The sequence below is a fragment of the Melanotaenia boesemani genome, chromosome 21 (genome assembly GCF_017639745.1).
Source record: "Melanotaenia boesemani isolate fMelBoe1 chromosome 21, fMelBoe1.pri, whole genome shotgun sequence".
Classification (NCBI taxonomy): domain Eukaryota; kingdom Metazoa; phylum Chordata; class Actinopteri; order Atheriniformes; family Melanotaeniidae; genus Melanotaenia; species Melanotaenia boesemani.
The window spans coordinates 7,421,967-7,446,891 of record NC_055702.1 but is presented as its reverse complement, the minus strand read 5'-3'; the positions used below and the strand labels follow the sequence as shown (position 1 = coordinate 7,446,891).

Sequence of the window (24,925 nt, the reverse complement as noted above, 5' to 3'; positions counted from 1 at the left end):
ATCTGGAAGAGGGAATGGTTGTATTAAATATCATCAGCTCAGAGAAAGAAATGACTGACTATGAGTTCTCTACCTGTAACGTGGTTCTGACTGTAACCACCAGTTTTAGCCAGGGAGGGAACTTGCTGATGGTTTTGGTGAGGAAGGACACAATGGTGTCTCCATAGTCTGGCTTGTGGAACTCAGCCTCGTTGAGGCCGTCGATAAGGATGATGAGGTCTTCTTCAGAGTTGATCTTCCTCTCTGCACAACAGTTGGCATAGAAACAGAAATGATTTAGCTCCAGCAGACACAGTAGACATCTATAAACAACAATAAAATGATTTCAGCATTATCTTTTAGACAGAATTCTGCCTCAGCCAAAGATTTGACAAAATATTTCAGATTTTATTTTTCATGGTTTAAAAGAGATGTAATCTGAGGTTTAATTTAATAAAGAATGAGAAAGATATCTGACATGAATTATAAAAGTGTGCTGTGAATATAAGGCAACCAATCGTTAACTAAAGTCTTGCATCAAAGAATAGATTAGAAAGTGATGATTAAAGAGGACTGATTATAAACAGTATTATGTCTATAGACTTAAAAGTTAACTGGAGCTAGAAAATCAGATTTATCAGGAAAAAAAAGGACATTAAGCCAACAGAGCAAAAAATTCTGTCATCCAACAATTTAAAAGCTAAGATAGTCTTGAGTTTTAATTATTAGGACAAGAAAAGCACAAACAAAACAAGAAGTACGAAGGGAGGGGGTAGTCCTCATTTACACATCGCTTAACTTCAGAAAAATGGAAACCCTTACAAGAAAAAAAACGTGTTTCATGTGGTTTTGTACATGTGAAACACATAAATTGTACATAGGGTTTGGAATACTCATGATAATAACAGAAAACTTGCATAAGCATGTGAAACCCTTGCAAACTGCCATTTGTAAACCCATACAATCACATGTGAAACCTATGTGGGTTTGTATGGTCACGTTTTACATGTTAGAGTGAAATAAATGTGACCATGTAAACCCACATGAGCTTCACATGTGATTCAACTGAGTTTGGGTTTTACACGATGTTCAAAAACATTTGTTTCTCATGAACAAAATATGTGTTTCACATATTTTTTAATATAAGCTACTCACAAAAAGTTACGGATATTCGGCTTGTTGAATGATGTCAGAATGAAGCTGAATCTACTATAATCTACTATAATGCACATCTACAGCTGTTCAATGTTTAAGTATTTATGACAACATGCTGTTCTCTGACAAGGTGATAAACCACAAAAAAACCCAAAAGAAGTGTCTGAACCATGAATCGACCACTAAATGTCCTGCTTCAATTACAGCTCGTATCTACCAAGTTCTCTTCATCACACTGTTTACATTTAGACATCATCAGACCAGGACAACACCTAACACACGACAAGCTATAGAGACGTTTACATTTTTAAGTCCTGGTATACCCACCACTGTAGTTACCTGAAATTACCATTACATGATTCTATTTAAATGTCCTACATTCATGATATAATATGAAACCGTCCTGAAGTACAGTGCAGGAATACTCAGTTTTACCTTTGTAAAGTGCATCCAGGGGCTCTAGGACGCCCCTCCTGAAGGAGGCCAGGGGGTCCTGGACGCAGGAGCGCAGACTCAGGATACTTTGCAGGTGTGGCTCCCTCAGCAGTTGCTCCCTGTAGGCAACGAGGTGTGGCGAGCGGCACAACAGGGCTGCAACGTTGTGCACAAACTCTGGTACCAAGCAGGTGTAGGCATTATCTGCCTGGCAGTAGTGGTACGCCACCACCTGGGGGCAACAGCGAAATGGGACACAAATACAGCCAGGTCACTTACAGAGAAATATAAGCAAAGACATCCATTCCTCTTCAGGGCTCTACCTAACCTTGATCAACCATTGGGTATTGCAAAACTGATTGAAGATCACTGTCAGGGAGCACTGGTGGGTGGATGACACACTTCTAAAAAAGCCTTTTTCCTCTCAGAGCTCTGCTAGTCCAAAGTCAGTTTTTCCAGTCTCTACTACAGCTACAACTCATTTGGGATTGAATCAACTTCATGGTGGATGATTGCAGTATAATGAAACATAATACTTTTCGTTTCGCTGTATAGCTTTAGCTATTAATAATTCATCGCTTCCGGCTGCCAGGAGAAACTGATTCGGAGTTAGCTCATGCATGTGTGAGATGACTGTGGCATGAAGGAGTCAAGTGTTAAGCTGTTACATTTCACAGCTACGCACTTGAAACATGATCAGATGAGTGATCAAACCGTTAAATGGGTGAATGAGCATAAAGTCATCTTTGCGCGGATTCAAAAAGACAGAAAATAGTGAAAGTGAAGGGAAATTTTCTGAGAGGCTAGCCAACTAAATAATAGCAGCAGGTGTGACCAAGCACTCTGGGGGATTAAGAGATCACAAAGAGTTTGGATTTTTAGAGAGAGTGGGAGCAATCAGAAGGTAGAGAGGGGAAAAAAAAGGGCATAAAAAAAGAAGAAAAGGACTAATGAAAACAGAATGCTAATTTTTGGTCACAATGGAATAAGGGCTTTAAAACAAAAGGGGTGAAAAGGGAGTGAGCTCAATTATTAATGCACAGAGTTAACAAGATCTAATAGCTTGGCTGGGAAATGGCTTTCTGCAGGTATAAATATTTCATAAGGCTCCCTTGCAAAGTTGTTTTTTCTTTTTTAAACACATCTGCATAATGCATCAGGCTGGGACTGGGGATGCAGATGGCTAAGCAGCAGGGAAGGGGTTCAAGGTGTAACAGTAGACAGGAAGAAAGACAGAAGAAGAAGAGAGCTGGCTTTGCACATCATAAAGATTTATATCATAGGCAGAGCAGAAGTTCAACATTCCCTATTTAAATAAATTTAAAGCAATTAAGAGCAACAAGTCTTCTTATCTCCACCTGTTTTGTTTTTTTTATTCCACCTCAGGTTAAAAGGCATTAGTGGATGCTCGCAGGTGCTATTCAACTTTCCTCCATAGGCTTTTATATGTTTAATTTCAGACCAATCCTGAGCATTGTGTGAGTTTTTGAGAGCATGTCAATGGCCGCCCGCCACCTTTGCCGACACTAATTTAAAAATTATAACATTAAAAGAACACATTATAAATAATCTAGCATTTTTTTTTCAATTACAGGTGGGCCAAGGCTTGAAAATTTCATGGCAAATTACAAACACAAAATATCAGGTATGCTTTTTTATTCCTTTATAGTGAAAAAAAGGAATAAATAGTACACGTAGATGAAAATTACCTTGACACAATTGATTTTTATTACATTTTATACAGCTGTGAAGTAAAAAATAAAGACGAGGTAGAGTGGTTTGGATTTGTGCACTTAACTAATGACGCAGTAATCAAATCAAGGCTGAGATTTCTTATTATAATAACTACAATCAGACTTATTTCAATAGTAAAAGACTGAATAAATGCAGCCAATGGGAGGAGAAGATGCAAAAAGCACACCAATAAGCTATGATATTTTTTAAATAGAGACTTATAGTTTTGGAGTCTAAGGGTATGTTTGATGTAACTCAGTGAATTAAAAGTAGATGTAATTATGAGTGTGACTGTATTTGTATCTTGTACCTGAGATGCCAGCCTCCTCATGGCTTCCTCCTGACGTCGTCTCATCTCAGGGGTTCCGGGACAGCTGCCTCCCCCCAGGGTGCCGTGCGTGGGCTGGGGCTGGGTGAGAGGAAGCCCCTCTCCATCTGCATACAAGACAGCAAAAGACTCATATAGAAGCTAAAGCACGTGATACATTCATGAAATGTTTTCACACAGTTATTCTCAAGACTGTCAGGTTGTTCTGAAATACTTTCATTTACAACTGGAGGAGAGGAGAGGAATCCCATATTCTGAAGAAAAATGGGGAGAAAAAAATAACAATACATATATATGACTCTGCAGTGAATGGATGCCTACGTTTGGGTGAGGCCTGAGGGCTGTCAGAAGCAATCTGCCTCATGCGCGTGCCGTGGCAGCTGAGCGCTACCAGGCGCGAGATGATTGCTGTCTTGCCAAAGCCGATGTTGCCTACTACCACAACGCCATGGTTGGTGCCAGAATTTGGGTTGTTGAGGTGGACGTCGATCTCTTGGAAGAGCCAGTCGCGTCCCGTGAAGACAGAGTCCATGGTGATGCTGGGCACCTCAAACAGCAGAGGTTTGAGGGCGATGTCTTGAGGCCGATAGGGGGCAAAACGAACTGTTGGGTAGAAGATAAAGAACTGGTTTAGTGATATGACTGTAACAAGCCACACTTCAACGATTTTAAAATAACACCCTCACCCATTGACACTGTATACAATCAATATTTGAACTGTGTGAACTGTAAATAATCACTCATAGCAATGATTTATACATTTTATAAAGCCATATTTTATTCAGAATAAAACACAGGAAACATCAAATGTTAAAAGTGAAACATTTTACTATTTCATGAAAAATATGAACTCATCTTGAATTTGATTACAACAACAAAAGGCTGGAAAAGTAACTGGTACAGAAAAGGAAACTGGAGAGACATTAATTAAGTTACCTGGCAGCAGGTCTGCTCTATGATTAGGTATAAAAAGAGCACCTTAGAGAAGCAGAGTCTCTTAGAAGTATAGATGGGCAGAGATTCAACAATCAGCAAAAACTACATCTACATTGAGGAGCAGTTTCAGAATAACTTTGATGTAATACTATAAAGACTTGGAATATCTATAGTAACATAATACAGCAAGAAAGAGTCAATAAATTTGGAGACATCTCTGTGCGCAAGGGACATTACTAGAAGTTAGTGCTGAATGCTTGCAATCTTCTGGCCCTCAAAAAAAAGTATACACAGGTTTAAAAGCAACATTTTCTCCCATCCAGAAAAGTATTGCATATTATAGAAAGACGGTGCTAAACCCCCATACTGCAACAATTACAGTGGAGTAGAAGAGTTTAGCTGCTTGACTGTCCTGACTACAGTCCAGCCCTTTCACCAGTTTAAATCATATATACTGTGAAACACTAGATATGAGAAGGAATGCTCTGAATTATTGAGCCACTAAAATCCTATATCAGACAACAGGAAACATTCCTCTCCCAAAGATCCGGGTCTCTCCTTGGTTCCCAGTTGTTTACGAACTGTTGTCAAAAGAAGAGGGGGTGCTACATAGTTTTCTTTTTTCATACAAATGTCTGCCATCAAATTCAAGAGAGGCCAAAATATTTAATTAAAAAAAAGTAAAATGTCTCACTTTTAACATTTGATGTTTTTATGTTCTTTTGTGAACTAAATATTTTATGTCTATTTCACACAATGTCCCAAATTTTTGTGTTTTGGTGTTGGGGGCGAAAAAAAAGTATAAAAGGATTATGTGGAAAACAGCACTATCTCAATCACTATAATAAAAAGCAATTCCTGTAATCATCAGGGCAGGGAAGTAAAGGGAGTGACTGTGTTTCACCAGCCACAGTTTCTTTTACTCACTAGGGGGAGTCATTAAACCAAAGTCCTCCAGAGGTTGGGCATCTTCTTAGCCAAACATATGGACCATTAAAGACTAATGAGATAAATGAGGTAAAATGAATATGGTGTGAACTTCTAAAGCTGTGTGAAAAATCAGCCTACTGCTTCTGGGTGTCATCTCCTATGCCTTGTCTTTTAAAGTGATTTAAGCTTTAAGAGTAAAAAAAAAAATGTCCTTATTTATTGGGTGTGTCATTTTTTTTTGAAAAATCAGCATTTCACAAATTTGATGAGAGCTGCATGTGAAAAATCTGAACATTATGCAGGCGAGTGTTTATCACTTCACTACAGCACTGTGAGACATAAAGCACACGCTGCTAAGCAGGGTGAATGTTTGCAGAACATACTGCCTGATGCAACAAATTAAAGTTAATGTAACTTACGTGACTGGGATTGCCAGGCATGGGTGTTATTTGCAGAAACTGAGACAAACAACAAGCAAAAGACAGAAAAAGGAAGAAAGAGAGTGATGAGTGATGAGAAAGAGAAGCCAGTGAGGACACAAATGGAAACTGGCAGCAGTGTATAGGGCGTCAGAGAACAGGGCAAAGTGCAGTTCAGAAGGGGAAAAAAACACAAAACAAGCAGCATCAGCACATAATGATGTAAGAAATATAGACAACCACAGACCAGGGTCGATTACTAATTGAAATTCTTTGAATTACATCAAGCGCATTTTTCAGCATGTCTGTTAAGGAGGTTGGGGAAGGTTTGCACTTTAGGGAGAATCTAATTGGTTCCATTGTGCTAGGTAGGATCAATCAATCTTCATAAAAGTAATTGAATCCAGTACGGGTAGTAATTTGACCGGGGATGGTAGACCTCAACTCCACAGCTTATTGCGCATCATATAGCACAAGTTGTTAGAGTCAGTAAAGTAATCGACACCACTATCTGCCAAATTCCAAATCATGGTTATTCAGAAAACCTCAAATAAACTCTCAATTTTTACTTTGTCTCGGTTCATTCACTGAGGTGTGATTAGATTCTTGCAGTGAGAAATAGCAGCTGCTCACATGATGGCCTGTGCAGTAGTTCATTTCACACTCTGCAGCATAGTAGCATAAGCATGCTAAGACTCAGAGATACAGCAAAATATGTACTATGCAATACAGTGGTGGGACAAAATGATAAGAGTGCAGAATTTTTGTGTGTGAGCAAAAATGTTTATATTGTGTGCAGACACAGAGCAAAATATCAGGAGTTTAGGAAAGAGTGAGTGCTGCATTAGAGCTGTATGTCTTTTGTAAGTTTAATATATGTAATGAGCTGATATTGCTCTTAATGTTGTAATCTTGTAGCACGCAGCACTTCATAGTGCTGTTGCAAGCATGGCTCCTTTTCCAGGAATTAATTTTAATTGCAGAATTATATGAAATACGATGATCATGCTAAGCATATTCTGACTCTGGATGTGAGTGAAAAGCTGTTTATGCAGAGTGCATGGCCAGCACTGTATTTTATAGCACTAAGCTGTGTGCCAGCATGAGCCCAGTGTAATAAAAGACATTCCATCCATACTCCCAGGTCAGATTATTTTTGTGCTAACTCAACAAGCATAAATGTGTACAGTCAGAGGGAGAAAGGCAGAAAAACGACCCTATTTTGATGTAATATTACTTCAGAGTGAAAGATTTGACCTAATGCATTACTGGTGATGGGAAACGCGAAATTGCCCAATGCTGCCAACACCATTGGCCACAGAAGTAAGATGCTAAACACCCAGAACTACTCTGTTTTAAGTGGTGCTAATCCAATTATCTCGGGGGTGATTCAATGCCAAACATGGCTGCAAAGCTCCGTCTGTCCTTGAGGAATTAGTAAACCCAACCTCACACTATCATGCACCATCTTCCAAAACGATTACACCGCTTCATGCATTTTGAGCTGTGCAGCCACTGCTTCTCAACTGAGTCAAAAAAATCCAGGAAAACATGGTGACCATGTTCTGAACAGGAAATGAGTGAAGTGTTTCGAGAATAAGGGATGGGACGCATGAAGGGCAGTTTCTTATAATCCTGTCCATTATACTCCCCCTCAGGGGATGCGGAGCAAGGTATCACTCCACCTCCTCCTTCTCTTCCATCGCCAACCCTCGGTTGCCAGACAGAGTGAGAATCTCAGACTTTTTAATTATTCACCTGGTGAAGATGACTCAGGGTGGATTAAAAGCCTTGAGAGGGAGGAAGAAGAGGAGGAAGATAAGAAACAGAGGAGGACAGTTGTGGAAAGAGAGAAAATGATTATCAGTCCTGCTTGCTGTGAGGGATTTGTGGCGTGTCAACGGGTCACCAGGTCAGGTGACAACCTCCTCTTATGGCTGATTGTTTATCTGCTGTTTGGGTTTTCAGTCCTACAGTTTAATTTTACTAAGTTTTTTGCTAAAGTAGATGCAGATGAACCATCTATACTAGAACTAGAACAACAGGATCTTACATAATTTCGACAAAACCTCAAATCTTATATAATTTGCAGAGTAAGCCTAGAGCAACATATAAAACTTAGACCTTCCTATGCTAAATGCATGTTTTTATATAAAAAAAAAATCTGTAACCCGTAGCTGTAAACTCATTAAACACTTTTTGATCCTGCTCTTTACTGACTTTACATCTAGCAGCCATAGAAAAATATAATCAGTGTGTTATGCAACATGCAAAACAACCCCAGGACAAACCTGAATATTACAAGTCAAGGTAACTTAGATTAAAAAAATGTTCATCAGACGAACTCTACAGATAAAAATTGATAAAGCTCATGTGTCAAAGAGTAACAGAGGACGAGACAAGATTATCATCCTATTCTTGTTGCTATATAACATGAAAGTGTATCAAATTACATTTTATGTAGAGTCCTTTATTCAGTTCTAGACTTACTGAATGAAAAGGGCAAAAATCCTCATTATTTTCGCCTTTAAACGCTTCATTAACATTCCCAATTACAATGTGATGTCAAACCAAAAATTAAGAAAGAATTTTAAATATGACATTTATTTTGTTTAAAGGCTTAACCTTTTAAAACCTGAGGCCAAAATGGCCATTTTGGAGACCTCATCTGAACCATCTACAACCTCTCTTAATTTTCTCTTCACTTTATCAGAGTTGACCTTTGCAGAGACAATGTTGTATATAATGTACAATAATCTGATAGAGGTTTAAAGCTACATCCATCCTTCCAAAGGGATATTCATATTGATCCTGAAGGGGTTTTTAGGCAAGCCTGAAACATTTTTCATTTGTGCTATGTGCCATCTTCTTTTATTCCTCACCAGAACACTTACAGTGCTATTTACAAATTATATATTTCATATTTACAATATAACAAGTGTTTCCTTCATTATGACTCCAAAAACCTTGTGGCTGCAGAGATGTACTCAGAACTATCTAGAAAGATATATAGCCGATATTCAGGCATCTTTGGAGTTTTGATGCCACAGAAGAAACTGGACTCTTGAAGGCTTCAATATGAATAAGTCATTTTAACATATTTTCAGGACAAAGAAAAGAAGAAAAAAACCCACATTGTCACAACAGAAAGGACTTCCGCACACGGTCTGCCTTGCAACAAAAATGTATTTAGCACACTTATAACCTTTCAGTGCCAGACATTTATCAGTTTGAGAAAAAAAAAAACTGATGTATACTATTAGCATTTGAGGTTTATTATTATTTAATATTCTGGCTTTTAGTTCTACTTAAACAAAACTTCTTTTTATTCACTTAATAATTCATATATTTGCTAAATAAATAAATTTATCCTATTTATTTGATCTGTTTCTTAATTTATTGAAGAATTTCTGTATTTTCCCCCATCCATAATAATTTTTTTTCTTTCATTACATTTCGTTTCATCATGAAAACAGTTTCACTCTAGATTATTTGCTTTCTTTATTTACCATTTATTTTTGTTTAATTGCTGATTTTAATTCATATTTTCTTACAAGCTATATATATATGTATATATATATATATATATACATATATATATATATATATAGCTTGTGGAATAGTTTATGCAGCATGTTAATCAGCAGAAGTGGTTTTAAATTTGCTAGAGAAATAAATTAACTTCACTTGACAGTAGTGTCCATAAAGACAATTTAATAGAAGGAAACTCTCAACCCTGATCAGTGCATGTGTTGCTTTAAAATATGAGAAATTGTATTAATGTTAAAACAATGTAAAGTTAAAAAGAAACAGTCAAAAGAGAACTTTGAGTAAGTTAAGTTCAACTTTATATCCAGAGGGTGAATATATAGTATTTTTATTGAAATTAGATAATTATGTTCTTCTATGATGATATGAACTAGACTATTTGTGGCCAAAGTGTGAAAAAAATCCTCGTTTATAATTTATATGAGCTTAAACGTGGAGGTGATGCTGACAATAACTTTTTTTTTCCCTCAGGAGACTGCTGTGCCAGGATCAGTCGACAACAATGAAGCTCTAAGGCCCAAATGAATGAGCTGTATTGTGCTGTGCATACGTAAGTAATACCTCTTTGTAGGTCGATTTATTGTTTGCTTTGGTATTCATATTAGATCAGTTCAGTGCAAAATATACTTTATATCACTAGCTTGAACGTCCCTTAGATTTTTCATCAATTACAGCACAGCTGAATTCCTCAGAGTTATTCACTTTCTCTCTTTTCAGGGAATAATAAAACAGTCTAAAAATGAAAATATTTTCATCACTTTAAAATTCATTTTCAGAAACCTGCAACCATCAGCTCCAATGCAAACTCTTGTTTTCTGTATATGAAAGAGAGTGAGGGAGAAGACGGGGAGGAAAAGTAAAAATAAATGAGGGATAAAGCATGTGTGCAGTGTACAGTTATGTGAGACAGTTTGCAGTTAATAGATAAAGTGGGTGGTAAATCTTAGAGGTAGGCAGGCAGGAGCACAAGAAGGTCCGTTACAGTCTGACTCACTCTCCTCCAAACAGCAGCACAGCTTGGGCCCCCGATGGCTGGCATGAAAAGAGGCTTCGACAAAAATCAATCACAAGGAGAGCTGCACTGTCAGCTGGTAACCACTTGACCAACAAACAGCATACAGTCTCCTTCTCTTCTGGTCTAACCCATCACTGATGGGTCTCAATCCAGCTAAAGCAGAACAGCCCATGTCATTCTCTGCGTGATGTACTGTACAAGTTTTGATTCAGAGTTATCTGTAGACAAAAGGACAGAAGAGGCCACAGCATGATTCATTCTTTGGTAACTTGACCGCTTATGACTAATTTGATGGAAATCTGGAGTCTAGTTATCTTTTTGGACTGCAAGTACTGGCAATAACATCAAAGAAATTGTGACCCTTTAAGGTCACGAAAACATATAAAACTAATCTTTGACAACCTGCGCATATGTAAATTAAAATTTCAGATTTAACCTCATATTTAATTGGAAAGTCTCTTATTATCCTCAGGAGAAAAACACAATTTTTCAGTTTGCTTGCCTCTACGTCTGTCTCCTTCCCTGTCTCTCTTTCTGAAGCCACAGAAGCAGTGCTCTCAGGGAGGCTCTGACATTGATCCGAGGAGGCAGAAAGCATGCTAGGACGCACTCGCTTGGCTTGTAAACACACTTGGTTGCCCTTAGAGAAGGAAGGTTGAAACAAGTGGCTTTGGCAGTACCAGCGAGGCTTTGAAAGGAACTACCTCTTTCTGTCCATCTTCTGTCTTTTTTCTAGGACTCTGTGTCCATCTCCTTCTCCACACCTTTGTTTCCTAACACTCCTTTGCCTGCAGCCAGCTGTCCTCGAGCAAGGCGGGGGGGATCACATCACAGCTCAGCTGAGCTGAGCGGGTTCTTAATAGGTGTTTAAAACACACAGGGACGCATATTTGTTCACTTGGATAGCAGAGGGCTGCCATTACAGCGCTCATTACTGGCTAACTGACAGCGAAGGAAGAGCGATGAGATAGATAATGTTGTGACATGAGACCATTTGGCTATTCGGTGAGGAGGCTGAGTAGGTGCTCGTTGTGTGTTTGAACTGAACAGTGTGCAGTGAAGCACACACTCACTGTGACTGTTGAGCACTGAGACAAATTTTAGCTTTGTAGAGACACAGTCTGACATAAGGCTCTTTGAGTCCTCCCTCTGTCGAGCTAACTGCTTTGTTTTACTCAGAAAGAACACAACAGCTGAAACATCCGGTGTCCACCAGCAACTGCACAGACACATCGCTGTAATGGGAGCTTGTGCAGGACAGCCGCATGTGAAAGACCACTTATTCTTTTGAAGCATGGCTTGTTTGTCAGGCAGCTTTGCCCTGCAATTCTTGGCTGCTCTGAATTGTGTCATTTGTGGATGAAAAACAGATACAGAGCAGTGCTTTTTGTTGTGAATAATATTGTAATTTAAGTGGAAATGAATGACGGCTGAATGCTCTGAACGTTGGCAGTACTTTTCAGCAACTAAGTGGACAAAGCTGCAGCTTTTCTATGTACATTTTGAATTTCAGGGTGTCAGTCTTTCAAGGCTCCTTTTTAAAATTGAGTACTGGATTCATTATCCTGGCTTAAGGCTTAAAACAATGGCCATGCAAAGGCTTTGTTTCCAGTCTAAAAAGTCTGGAAGGGTACATTTACTGACTATGACAGAAGAGCCAAAGAAGGAGAAATAAGATGTCCTTCTTTATCCAGAACTTAACAAGGGATAGTGCAACTGTTTGTAGCTAGTCTTACCCACTAGTTTAGTGGTTCCCAACCTGGGGTCCCGGACCTCCAAGTAGATTATAGACTTTCTTGGCACAATTATTGTCAGAGAAATTTTCACAATTGTACGATTATTATGTGTTAATTTCCCAAAGCTATAATCGTGTAAAAATCACATGAACAGTCCTTGTAGGTCTTTCAGGTTTTTTGTTTTCTATCTTTTGATGCAAATATAACAAAATAATATAGACACAAAGTTAAAAAACCATGAAGTCTCACTGCAACAAAATCACCTCTGCTCTGTAAAAACATAAACACTGCATTTTAACTGGATTCCTCTGAGACAACAGACCTCTACCTGAACTTGGGAGGGGTCTTTCTGAAAACTACATTATAAAAATTCTTTAAAACATTTCTTTTTAAACCTAAGTAGAGAATTGAGAAACACTGGTAAAAGCATCTAGCTAGCTTCAACTTCCAGCTGCTCTTTAGCAGAACAGCTGTTGTTTGAGACATAAACCACCATAATAATTTGGAATGGATAATGGATAATAAATATGACACTGATAAATTTCGCTGAGGACCAAATAAAGGCATCGTGCTCATGCTGAGTTTGTAATATTTGTTTAGCGAAAATATCTATGAAAAAAGAAAGTTGAGGCCTGTTCCGTAGTCCCATCCGTATAATGTGTTTAGCAAACGCTGCTGAACTAGTCACACTGAGCTGTACACACAAGATGAGTTATGTAGGTAAACTTTGAGGTAAATTAACCTAGTTACTGAGCATTTACCTTTGCAATCGGTAATCATGGATTTGCAGAAACATAATATTCAGTGTATTTCCTCCTTTCAAGGTATGCTTGGTAAAATGGTGACCTTTCCTTCACAGTGACATCTTGCTTGTTTTTTTTTTTCTTCTATACCCAAATAAATCCATTAATGATAAGATAATCCATTTAATTGGAGGGAATAACTTCCACTGCATGCTACCCCAGTGCAGCACACCTCTTCTGCAACTCTCACAGAACAGAAACAAAGCAGCGCAAGCAGTAGAATGCAGATGTTGTTTATCTTTGTTTTTGTTCCGTGCACGAGTTGCGCTGATTGTCAGTATGATTTGGACATAATCTTACATGGGAAGTGATAAAATTGGGTGATATATCAGGATCTTTATGATAAAAGAATCATAGCATTTAATATGGTGATTAATTGTGAAATCAAGTAATCGTGAGATCCTAGCCAAAGATGAAACACAGCCTGTGTGGTTGTTAAAATTAAGACCACACAGAGAGACATTTAGATGTATCTACTTATGCTTTTTATCATTTAAACGTTTCATTCACATGGAACTGATTTAGAGCCCGAAAATTGTCATTTTTAAAACTAGGTCCCAAAGTGAATAAATAGGTTCATCACAATCTGAAAAAAAAAAGAGACAATTTTTTCCACCCAATTAATTTTCGTCCATGTACTGTGTGGTTTAGTAAGTCCACTAGTGGAGCGATGTTAGTGAAGTGTTTCATGTCTTTGTACCACTGCACTAGTGTACCTAAATACTTTTTGTGTGTAATTTCTTCCCAAATGAGTCTTGGCAGGAAGACAATTTCACTTCCATGACATTGTGGATCAAACCCAGCTGACATGGCCATAAAGCTGCTCTGAGTGAACAGCTATCTGTTGACCAAAAGGGTAAAGCAGTGCTGTGTGTGTTTGAGTGGATGTGTTTGTGCTCACCTCGCAGGTCCTGCCCAGAGCGACCTGGCCCGCAGGTGGTGCTCTGCCTCGGCATGCGCAGCGAGGTGCGTAATGGAGTGTGCCTCTGCTCATCCAGGTATGCCAGGTCCTCCAGGTGGGCCGAGCTTGTGGCTGTTTTATTGTGTGTGTGTAACAGAAAGAGGGATGTGGGATGTTTCAGAGCGAGAAGACAGAGATGCTATTGTCAGTATGCATGTATACTTGTAGTAAACAAACCCATAATATGTACACACACACACAAAAGGAAGTGGGAGAGGTCCATGCAGGTGTCCAGGGGCAGTTGTCAGGCTGCCACTCTCACGTTTGCTAACTCCTTCAGGAAAGAGGAAGCCAGCACAACATGCTTCTGTCCTCAAATTCCCTCCTCTCCGTGTCTGTCACGCAGCACGGAGGCAGATGCCATCCGGCCCCTCTCAGGATTAATTAGCTCAGCAGACAAATGTCTTATTCATGGAGAGAGCAGCGTCTGACGCTGGCTGCTGATTGTTCACACCATGCTGTGTCTTCAGGGCCGGCACTCGGAACCACTGAATGTTAAATGAGATTAGACCCCGCCAGTGTGTGTCAGCAACAGACTTGATTCGCTGTCACACCTGAACTTCACAGTTCAGACAGAGGTGAGAAAAGTCCAAGAAAAGACACTCTCCCAAACAATGAAATCCAGGGAGGATTAAGGGACTGAGCTATGCAGAGTTTGGGGGTTCTTTGACAGGAGAAGGCTGAGTTTCTTTCACAGGGGAAAGAAAATATATATATACACACAAACAGAAAAGAACAATACCAAAAAAAAAAAAAAAAAAAAAAAAAAAAAAAAATCAATTCTAGTATTTCTTCAGTTTTATATAAATGATGATACAGATTTGTTTAAACTTTAACATCCCACCCAGCAAAGGAAAACAGACAGCCAGGCCATAAACTCTGATAGATAAACAATTTGAGAAATTATTTTTATAATTTGCCATCATTGCTTCTCCCAAACAGATTAGGCCTGCCCCGGGGATTTTTTGGGGTCTGGGGTTTCTTTCTCAATTTGCGTTCCCACACAGATTGGGTTCCCTCAGTGATTGCAATTATAGTTATCATGGCCGATCGAATGGATGGACGTGGCCGCATAAATTAAATTGAAGTTTTAATAAGGTAAATGTACCTTCATCATCAATAGAAAGGCATTTTTACAAGAGGTAAAACAAATTAATATAAGATGTGAGACTTTTTTCGTTCACACGATACCTGAAATAGTATAAAACTCTAGAATCCAAAGCCAAATTTAAGGAGCAGGAGGTATAATAGGAAATCCATGTTTCTTGTCAGTGATATCCTGTTTTTAAAAACCAGTAATCCTCAACAAAGCAGGCCTCTGAGTCATCATCCTCTCACCTTTTGGTAAAACTCAGCACCCCAACACTGATCCTCAGCCTGTCCTTTGTTCAAAGAGAGGGCTTCTGTGCCCCTCTTAGTCGATTACTGAGCATGTGCGTGCCTGTTTATGTTCGTATCTGTTGCTGGGAGTCACCCCCAAAAAAATCAGCCACACGAGTTTCCCAAAATGGAGGGAAAATGGCAGCTGAGAATGTTGGAGACTTGGCCCTGATGGGAATTGTGGGGTGTGCTGGTCATCCAACGTGGCTAAAAGCAGAGACAGTGGAAGCATTAATCTGCTGCTAAACCAAGGAAGAATGACTCAGGGTTTCAGGGCTGGAAAGTCTCTTTTTTTCTTTTCTCTCTCTCTTTCAACTGTGTTTGAATGTGAGAACTCAAATCTGTGTGCTCATCATCACTATCTGCAATGCAGCAGGCTGCTGGGGATCACATTCACAGTTTCTGTGCCAATGCGCTAAGACTACATGCAGAGTGAAAAGACATAAAGTAGGAAAGTAGAATAGCATGGGGAGAGAATGGAAGGTGTCCATAAAAAACTCTGATTGTGTAGCAGAGAGCTTTGGGCAATAACAGCCACACATCAGATACTTCCTGTCTCGAGGAGTGTCAGACAGCATGAACGCATGCGTCAACACGTGCTCAAACAACAGCTGGGCTGCTGGCCAGCGCCAGTCACAGTATCAGCCAGCAAGCCAACTAGTCATGTGAGAGATGAGGTAGCAGCTGGTGCTTCTGTGCCTCACAGTTCTCCATCTCTCTGCGATAGTGGTATTTAAACCATACCAGTGGAACACTGTGTATTTAGGGACCACGGATAAAAAGGAAACGCAGGATAAATACTTTTTAAACTTAAAAAAAAGTTGCTGTTGTGAGCGGCTACTATAAATATTCTATACTAAACTATTTGTATATGAGATGAGGATTTCAAATTCTCAAAGTCATTACATAAGGTGGTGAATAGAGATCAGACATAATGTTTTAAATGATAAAAAGGTCAATATTTTTTTGAAAAATAATGTTTATATTGTAATCTACAGTAGGTAGGTCTGTGATATATTTTAGGGCTCTGTAAACTTTTAATAAATGTTTAGTGAAATACTATGAAAAAAGTGTTTAATTTGTATAAACCTCATTGAAGTAGAATTTTGTAACTTTCTGGCTTCAAAAATATGCTTTTCTGAGTTGTTTTGAAGGCACAGTGATATTTATTTATGTACATTTCTGGAGTCCAGCAGCATCGCAAGGCTGACAAACCAAGTTTTTGCTTCCGGGATGCTGCATCATGTTATAGCTGAGCCTAACTTACACACTAGCAACTGGATATCAATGCATTGGCTGTTTTGAATCGACAATGTGGCTGATTCGTTAAAGAAAGTCAAGAGGACATTATTGGAAGAAGAGAGGAAAAGGAACAGAGCAAGAGATAAAACAAGAGTAAACTTCAGATGGATTTTTACTTGCTGGGGAGAGCTCAGAGAAGAGACAGGATGCTAAATGGATGCCGAATTAGCCATTATTAGGAAGCACCTAAAAATGTCAAACATTTAAATACGTTTGACAAAGAATTATAAATGCATTTCCATCTTTTATAAATAAATTTTAGACATGATGGTAAAATTTTGAAATAGTGTCCACTGTATATTGTCAGTCCATTACATCAGCAAAATGCATATATATTTCTATTCTCTTTCATTGATTTACATACGATGTAAATCAAAATCAGCCAGGCAGAGAGGACTTAAAAAATGGCACTACACAGTTAAAATATGGGACATGGAGCATCAAGCCTTTTTGGAGCTTAAATCATGCTAGCTCACTGACCAAACTGACAGATCCTCTTTTAAAATCTATGTCAAACTTTTGAAATGACTAATTTCAGCTCTATATTCTACTCTGTGAAAAAAAGAAGAATGCTTGGTCTCAGTTTATTTTTGCCAAAATCCATCTTCAGCTCTACCAACGCACTGCCTTCATTAGGTAATAGAAGAGCCCTCTCACTCCCCGTTTTCCTCCCCAGTCGCCTTCTGCTTTCTCTCGCCCTCCCTCTCCACACATCAAAGTGAGTCTCTCTGTCACTCTGGGGGATAGAAACGGTTAATGCCTGGGGCTTTGATGTTCCACTGCTGTGTGAGCCCAGCCAATCCTCAGCCTGTGCTCGCCTCCCATCCCTACATCATCTAATAATTCTTTGTGGAGAAGAGACACAGTGAGAAACAGAGATTATGAAACTCTCTTTCACTCCTCTTCCACATGTATCCATCTCCCCTCTATTAAATATGGAGTTCCTGTCCTTGAAAAATACAAACACCTTCTGGAAATATCTTTTTTTTTTTATTTTATTATTTTTAATTCCCCCTTCTGCTTCTTTTCTACTTAAATTCTCTTATTTCCTTTTGCATCATCTTTAGCTTACAATGTGTAATTTCAGGCAGTCTCTGGCTCACTCGGTCCTCTTTGAAAATCTGGGCATTCAAGGGCGGGGAAGAGCTCGAGGATGAATATCTAAAACCGGCAGAGGAGGCTGCACTGCCAGACAGCAGTGTCAAACAGCAGAACATGACCAGCATAAAGAGAGGGTCATAACTGCAGTGACAGGCCTTGTCAGGCATTACCATGTTTAGTGAAAAATATAAGTGTCTATGTGCACAAACTCACACTTTTCCCAGTTAGAAAGGGAGAAGTGCATAATAGAGCTCATTGTCTGTAACAGCCTCTCTGATGATGAGAATAATAATACAATCAGGCCCATTAGGACTGCCTCAGTGTTATGAAACTGACATTTTTTGCTGATATATTTACTGTTACTTTTGGGAGCCTTTTGTGGCAGCTATGCCTACAATGAGAAACACACATCAATGAAACCTCTTTTAGTTATACAAATGCCAGCTTTTCCTATGTGATGTTCATCCAGCCACAGTATGTTATTCTGCAGAAGCTGTTTCCCTAGACTGTGTTTACTCGGCTCTGTGGTTTCAATCTACACCAGAGGGTTGGAAGAGCTTAACAAAATGACACTGTGGATTTGCAGCTACCCCAAATTTTTGCATAACCCCATGAAAGTTAAAGAGTGTTACTCTCTCTCTAAACTTAAAAAAAAAATCAAATCAAATCAAACCACAAACATGCTCAGATTACAGGAATTTAGGCTAATTCACATAGCATCTGGAGGAATGTAATGTTCACAGAATATCCAGCAGGTCTCAGACAAAGTCATGCTAAACTAAACTCCAAGTTTTAGTCCAAGTGATTCAAAAGAATCACTTAAGAAAAGTTAACAATCTCTGTGATTAGGAGAGTCATTTTTAACATTATAACCATTAAGAAAACAGATGCTACATACATGGAACTAGATGAACAATAAAAACAGACCTTGTCATTCAGGTCACCTCGCAAGAAACCCTCTAAAATGTTCATTTTAAAAATGGAAAATTTAGGGTTTCAATGTTATATTCGTGATCAAAGGAGTCACAATGGATATCAAAGAAAAATCAAGAAGGAGGAATAATTATTCATACAAGAAAACAAGCAAGGTAATAGGAGTTGAATGGAGGGAAGAAGGAGCACGTAAGGAGTCAGAAATAAGGAATAACAAGACTAAACAACAGCAGTTCAGTCCAATTTTGCCAAAAAAAGTTTTCCACTTTGGCAAAATATTTTTTACTGCCTGTACATAACCTTATTTTTGGCTCCTCAGACAAACTTTGAATCCTCTTTTTTTTTCTTTCACAGATAAGGGCGGGGAAGAGGAAAGGACTCACCAGCCACAGAATTGGGGCGGGGCATGAGGTACAGAGGGATGGAGTGGGCAGAATGGGAGGACATGCTCTCCAGGTTGCGCTCAGGGATTTTGTTGAGGCTGTAGGTGGAGGCGGTCATGTTTTCATCCACCCTGTACAGGAACGAGTCCATGCCTGATTTCTGAGATTGCCACAATTTAAGGTTTCCCCGCGAACCCTCGCCGTATTTGCCACCTCGCTCCATGTTCTCCGAATAGCTGGTCAGAGTTGCTGCAAAATGAGGAAAAGACATCACTTTTTAGGGCATTTCTCAAACATGATCACAACAAAAATCTATTTACTGTTGCTCTGAGTCAGCTGCATGTTGATGTTATGTTATTCCTCTCAAACTGCAGGTGTTCACATTTGTTGACAGGAAACAGAGTGAGCCCTTGTTCTGACATTCATGAGCATTTGAGCTCTCCTGTTGTCTTCAAAATGGTGCACAAACATCCGAGTCAATGTCAACAAAATCAAGTATCTGAAATGCCTTCCAGAACAAACCAGGGATCTACATTGTAGAGCATGTTCGACAAACCCAACTTACCTGAATGAACTAACTCTGACAACAGAGGCAAGCTAAGTGCCAATTAGCACAAAGTCGACACAGGTTTTCAGACAATAAAGGCACCAGATTTCCACAGGAAGACAGGAGGTTAATTCTTGAGGTATTCAAACAGCTTCAGCCACAGCTCCTTTGTAAAATAAACTAACAAGCTAACAAATATACAGCAGTAAGTTAGCTTATGGCAAGTAAATTTTTAAAGGCATCTAATCTATACAAAGTCAGCTTCACACCTGAGAACATGACGTGAGCGGTGTGTGTGCTTTGCTAAACTGCTGAGTCATAGCTGCATGTACGGATTCATACCAGCAACCTTCTGCTTCAGCACTGCTGCAGTGTAGTACCAGTTGCTTTTAACACCACATGCCTCTGGTACATAACTACACAGAGAGTCATGTAATCTGAGGTTTGTATGACATGAAAAGTCAATATAGTCAAACTGACCAGCTGTAATTTCAGAAGAATCAATCAGTCATCGATATGAACTGAAAATTATTGATCAGCATTGTAACAGGCAGGAAGGTTTGCTAAATATTACTAATACGCTGAAACTACAGTGATAGGGGTAGTTACTGATATTAAATCTAAATGATGACCAACAAATGACTTTTAATTGTTTTTTTTTTTGTTTGTTTTTTGTTGAAAATAGCTGCTGTGATGCGTTTAACTCAAAAAAGGTGTCAGGCTAAAGCTTTAGACACACGCAGCTGCAGCACAGAAGCTGTTGCAGAGCTAATATAACAGCCATAAAGTACCCAAACATACCTCAATCCCAGTGTGAAGCCGGAATTAAGCTGAATGAAAATGTTGAAGTTATCTTGTGATTTTAATCATTAGTAAAACATATTGAATAGGTATATATGGAAACAATTTGGGCTACGTTCACATTGTAGGTCTTAATGCTCAATTCTGTTTATTGCTAAGATTTATGCATAGTTGTTCAAATTATAATTCAAATGCATCCGCCATCAGACTTCAATGAATGGTCTAAGGCCCTGAAAAGACCTGTGTCCACAGAAGATGTGAAGTCACACGCAGTATGCTATTTACAGAGGTAAATACAGATGCTAAACATTTTAGTATGTGTCTATCAATTTAGAAGTTGTTGTGCAATCGGCAACGACAAAATATGATGTTTTGTCCATTGTTTACATTTAATCTTGTTGTGTCATGTTTCCTCCAGTGCAAAATTGTAACGTCTGTCTCACTTCAATGATGTAAAAGTTGCATTAGGTTGATGGGTCAGATTTGCAGAAACTTTGTGCTGTTCAGACTTTCATTAAAAAAAAAACCCAAAAAAACAGACATGGCTCATATGGGCAAAAAAGTGGGATTTGCCTGCAGTGTAACACAGCTTTAGCTAATATGATACAAAGTGTACTCATATGCTAGGAAATAACAATGTAATCTATGCAGGATATAAACAACAAATGTATAAGAAATCAGTCTTACAGTCATGTTCTTTTAGTATCTGAATTCTGCTTTCATTGATTTGGCTTTTACCTCTAACTCTATCACAGCTGCATTCTCAACAATCCTCAGTGAGCCCTGCAGACTACCCTTAATTAATAATACTTAATACTTTGTTTCAGCAACATAGATTTCTTCTTTTATTATCAACCACAAAATGGGAAGAAAATTAAGTCTACATTTACTTTGACTTCTATTTCACTGCAGACAGAATTAATCTAAAACTATTTCAATTTCAATAAAAGTGTAAGAGAAGCATTCAAATGTTTTTCAAAGAGAGCTTGGAGAAGATTTTTATGTTTTTTCTCCTGAGTGCAGCACATTTAAACCATTACAGAATTTGGATGGATTTCAGTGCATACAAAAAAGCTAAGCTGGGCACCTGCTACCAAAAAGAAAGGGAGCATATAAAAACAAAAACCAAGCTTTGTGATCTTTTAAAGTTGTATCAGTGCACATAGAAAAGCTCATTTACACTTATGTGATGCTGCATTGATGTGGTAAAAGTTTATTGGGATTTCAGAGCAACATATGCTGCCTTCAGAGGACATCTTTAAAAAAAACAATGCAAAACCACATTCTGTACACAGTACATAGCCGAGGAGATTGTATTTGAATTTAAAAAGAAATGCACTTTTGTTAGGGGGGTACTTTAGAAATACGCAAGCAGGTCTCACCAATAATCCCGCTGTCTCTGCTCTCCAGTGTTGAGGTGGGACTGGTGACAGAACCATAGGCGCAGTCCTTGTTGCCAGCCTGGCCGGGCATTGTGTTGGGGAGGGTGGAGCAAGGGCTGCCTGCAGGTGGAGAGGCAGTGCTGCTGGTCAGGGTGGAGCAGGGGCTGATCCTTTGGTTCTGGCCCTGGCATAGACACACATGCACACATGTGTTACAGCTCTGTTTGGATTCAACAACTGCATTAGTGCAAGTGGGGATAAATGCAAAAGCAAAAAGATTGAACTTTTGACTCATGTGGAGGAAAATATAATTTCAGTATTGTAGTTTTTAAAAGCTCAGCCTCCCTGCTGCTGCTTTCACAATGTGTTCAATCAGTACTTGAACAATCATTCCCACAAGAGTACGTCATAATATCAAACAATTCATAGCATTTTTCAATAATATACATTTAGAAAGACTTCAGCAGTTACCTCATGCTGCAAAGCTTGATAGAAATGCAGCATCTTTATAAAAATGTTCATCAAAATACATGTAATGAATTTACAAACCTTCCTTACAGTTTAATTTATAATTACTGTATTTTTTTCTTTAACTTTTAGTTTATTTTCAATTTTTGTGGGGAAAAAAAGTTAATTTCAATCCTCAGATTACTTTTAATAGTGTCCAGACAATAATTAGCATGTTTGGTCTATGGCGTGTTCCCAGTCACCAGGAAAGGTAAAGTGACGTAAATGTCAAAGCTCTATAAATATTCTGACTCCTCAATCCTCATCTAAGCAATCATCCAGCATGGGCTCCTCTAAGAGCTGTCAAGCACTCCGACAATTAAGATGACTGATGCTCACAAAGCAGGAGACAGTTTAAAGAGATATCAATCCATTTTCAGGAAGCTGTCTTGTCAGTGCATGGTGTAATTAAATAATTAGAATTACTAAAAGAGGGTGAAGGTCAAGTTGTACTCCAGGAGATGAAGCAAACTTTTAGAGATAGTTCCTTAAATTAAAAGTAGAATTAATAATATGTTACAGCCACTGGCACAGGTGACGTTTTACTGGTAAATAAAATAATGGATTTAATAAAGTACCAGAGGGGAAAAAAGGAGAGAAAAGAAAAAGACAACAATGTTCAAAAAGGGAATAAAGAGATTATGGTTTCAACTCTAAGTTACCTTAAGAGGCACAAGTTTTTTTCTTTTTGTCTTCACAGTCTAAAACACTGTTAAAAATCTGTAGAAAAATCTCACAAAACAATGACCAGGGATGTTCAGAAGGTCATTTCAATAAATAATGAACCCAATTTATATTAAACAAAAACAGAAGGTTGAACTGGCTGAAAAAAAAGACACCCACAGGCTTCAATACTGTAGAGAAAGCCACCTTTTTATTTATTCTTCAACTGTGAAATATGGAAATAAAAAGCATCATCTTCGTTAAATGTTATAGATATTTTATTTTCTACATTTTGGAATTTGCACATAAGGGAACGAGATCTACTTTAACAAGAGGCCGGTATTACATTTATTTCATCAACCTCACCAGTTTGCAAGCATCCGCTAAGTCTAACCTTAAATATTTAAAACTGCTGATTAAAAGCAAGTATACTTCATTCAGAAAAACAACATAGAGGAACAACGTAAACAGTTGTTTTAAGGAGAGACTTTGCAGAAGAATTACCATTATCAACACCTCTGTAATGCACTGTAGACCTGTTAGGTGGCTGTGCATGGGAAGCTTCACCAATGCTCACCTAAAACGTAGTATAATAAGACCAGACATGGATAGCATCTATCCATGTCTGGCATCTATCCACAGGTGCACATAGCTTAACGATATGTGCATGCGACATCCACAGATATACGCAGACACAGGGAGTGATTAAGTGTTTGCATCAGACACTTTAAACACTCCTCTCTAACAGCTCTGTTAATAAGTTCAGGTCAACAGTGGGGTGAACAAAGAGAGAACAGGTAGAGTGAAGTGGTGCTCGAGGTAAAATTTAGCCTACATTACTTGGTAGGAAGAAGACTAAAGAGACACAATAGTTAATACTTTTTGCGTTAACCGGCAGTCACTCAGGAGCAATGCTGAAACTAATTATTATTGAGACATTCATATTGATTCATCTGTCAATTATCTGCTGAGGTTGCAGCCCTGGAGATGGAGCGTGTTGTCAATTAATCTTGGAGTTGCTCCTCAGATACCTTTATGTGCATGTCGAGTTGTCTCTTAACACAAAAAATTGAGTGTGGAGTGGATGAGGAACATTTACAACTTTTAAGATCTATGTAGGTACTTTAAATTGAATTAGAGGTGGTTTACTGTGTTTACCATTTCCGTCGCCGTAGCAATCGGCTGTCTCCGCTGATGGGAAGTATCAACTAGCCAACAACAAACTTGGAAGTTAACGGATGGGTCTTCAAACCTGCAGCAATACTTGCTGCTTTATTTTCTGGGCTAATGAACCCCGCCTTGTGAGGGTCTGACCTTAAATGTCGCATGAGGATTAGATTGAACTTGTAACACTGCATCTATTTAGGGAGCAAGTATGAAAGGCAATTAATCGCTCTCTCTCTTCAAATTAAGGTCACCTTGTTCTTCCAGCTGGAGAGGTCTTACAGCTACTGTAGAAATTAAACTACATCAAATGGAAAATGGTATAGATGTTTTATACATATACAGAAAGCAAAACAAGGTAAACTTTTGGCCTATGATCACTGACTCTCTTTTTACGCAGGCTGATGTCTGCCTAGCTTTGAACTACAGCATATAAAAGTGTTAGTGAATATATTACTGCAGGAGTTTTCAAAGTGTGTGCTGCATCTTCTAAGAAGAGCACAGAAGATGAAAGGGTGCAAACATGCTACAAGCGTGTGCTTTATTTTCAGGTTTCAAAAGTTCAAAAGTTTGGCCGAGATTTGTTTAAAAAAAACATGCAAACAGTAATGCAGAAAGAAGATAGTAAAAGATGTTTATCTCAGGGAAAACACAATGGCAAGGTTACAATTAAACACTTAGCATGTAGCATAAGTTTTATGTTTTGTTTGTTTATACAGTATCCTCTGCTTTTGTATGACTATGCCAGCAGTTTTCAACCTTTAGAAACTCCACCACCACCC

The 24,925-nt window shown here is 38.6% G+C and overlaps 1 protein-coding gene across 11 annotated transcripts in view; it reads right to left on the bottom strand.

Annotated features, from left to right (window-relative positions):
* The window catches only part of tanc2b (tetratricopeptide repeat, ankyrin repeat and coiled-coil containing 2b), a 158,329-nt gene that overhangs the window by 17,914 nt on the left and 115,490 nt on the right, over positions 1 to 24,925 (bottom strand). For 8 of the 11 annotated variants that reach the window (XM_041973144.1, XM_041973145.1, XM_041973149.1 and 5 more), the window contains 8 exons: positions 21,810 to 21,993; positions 19,080 to 19,328; positions 13,921 to 14,052; positions 5,917 to 5,955; positions 3,953 to 4,234; positions 3,614 to 3,738; positions 1,570 to 1,801; positions 74 to 243 (listed from right to left, as the gene is read on the bottom strand). In XM_041973144.1, the coding sequence (XP_041829078.1) occupies positions 74 to 243; positions 1,570 to 1,801; positions 3,614 to 3,738; positions 3,953 to 4,234; positions 5,917 to 5,955; positions 13,921 to 14,052; positions 19,080 to 19,328; positions 21,810 to 21,993 (1,413 nt within the window). The remainder of the gene's footprint in view (positions 1 to 73; positions 244 to 1,569; positions 1,802 to 3,613; positions 3,739 to 3,952; positions 4,235 to 5,916; positions 5,956 to 13,920; positions 14,053 to 19,079; positions 19,329 to 21,809; positions 21,994 to 24,925) is intronic. The other 3 variants (XM_041973147.1, XM_041973148.1, XM_041973155.1) reach the window with 1 other exon arrangement.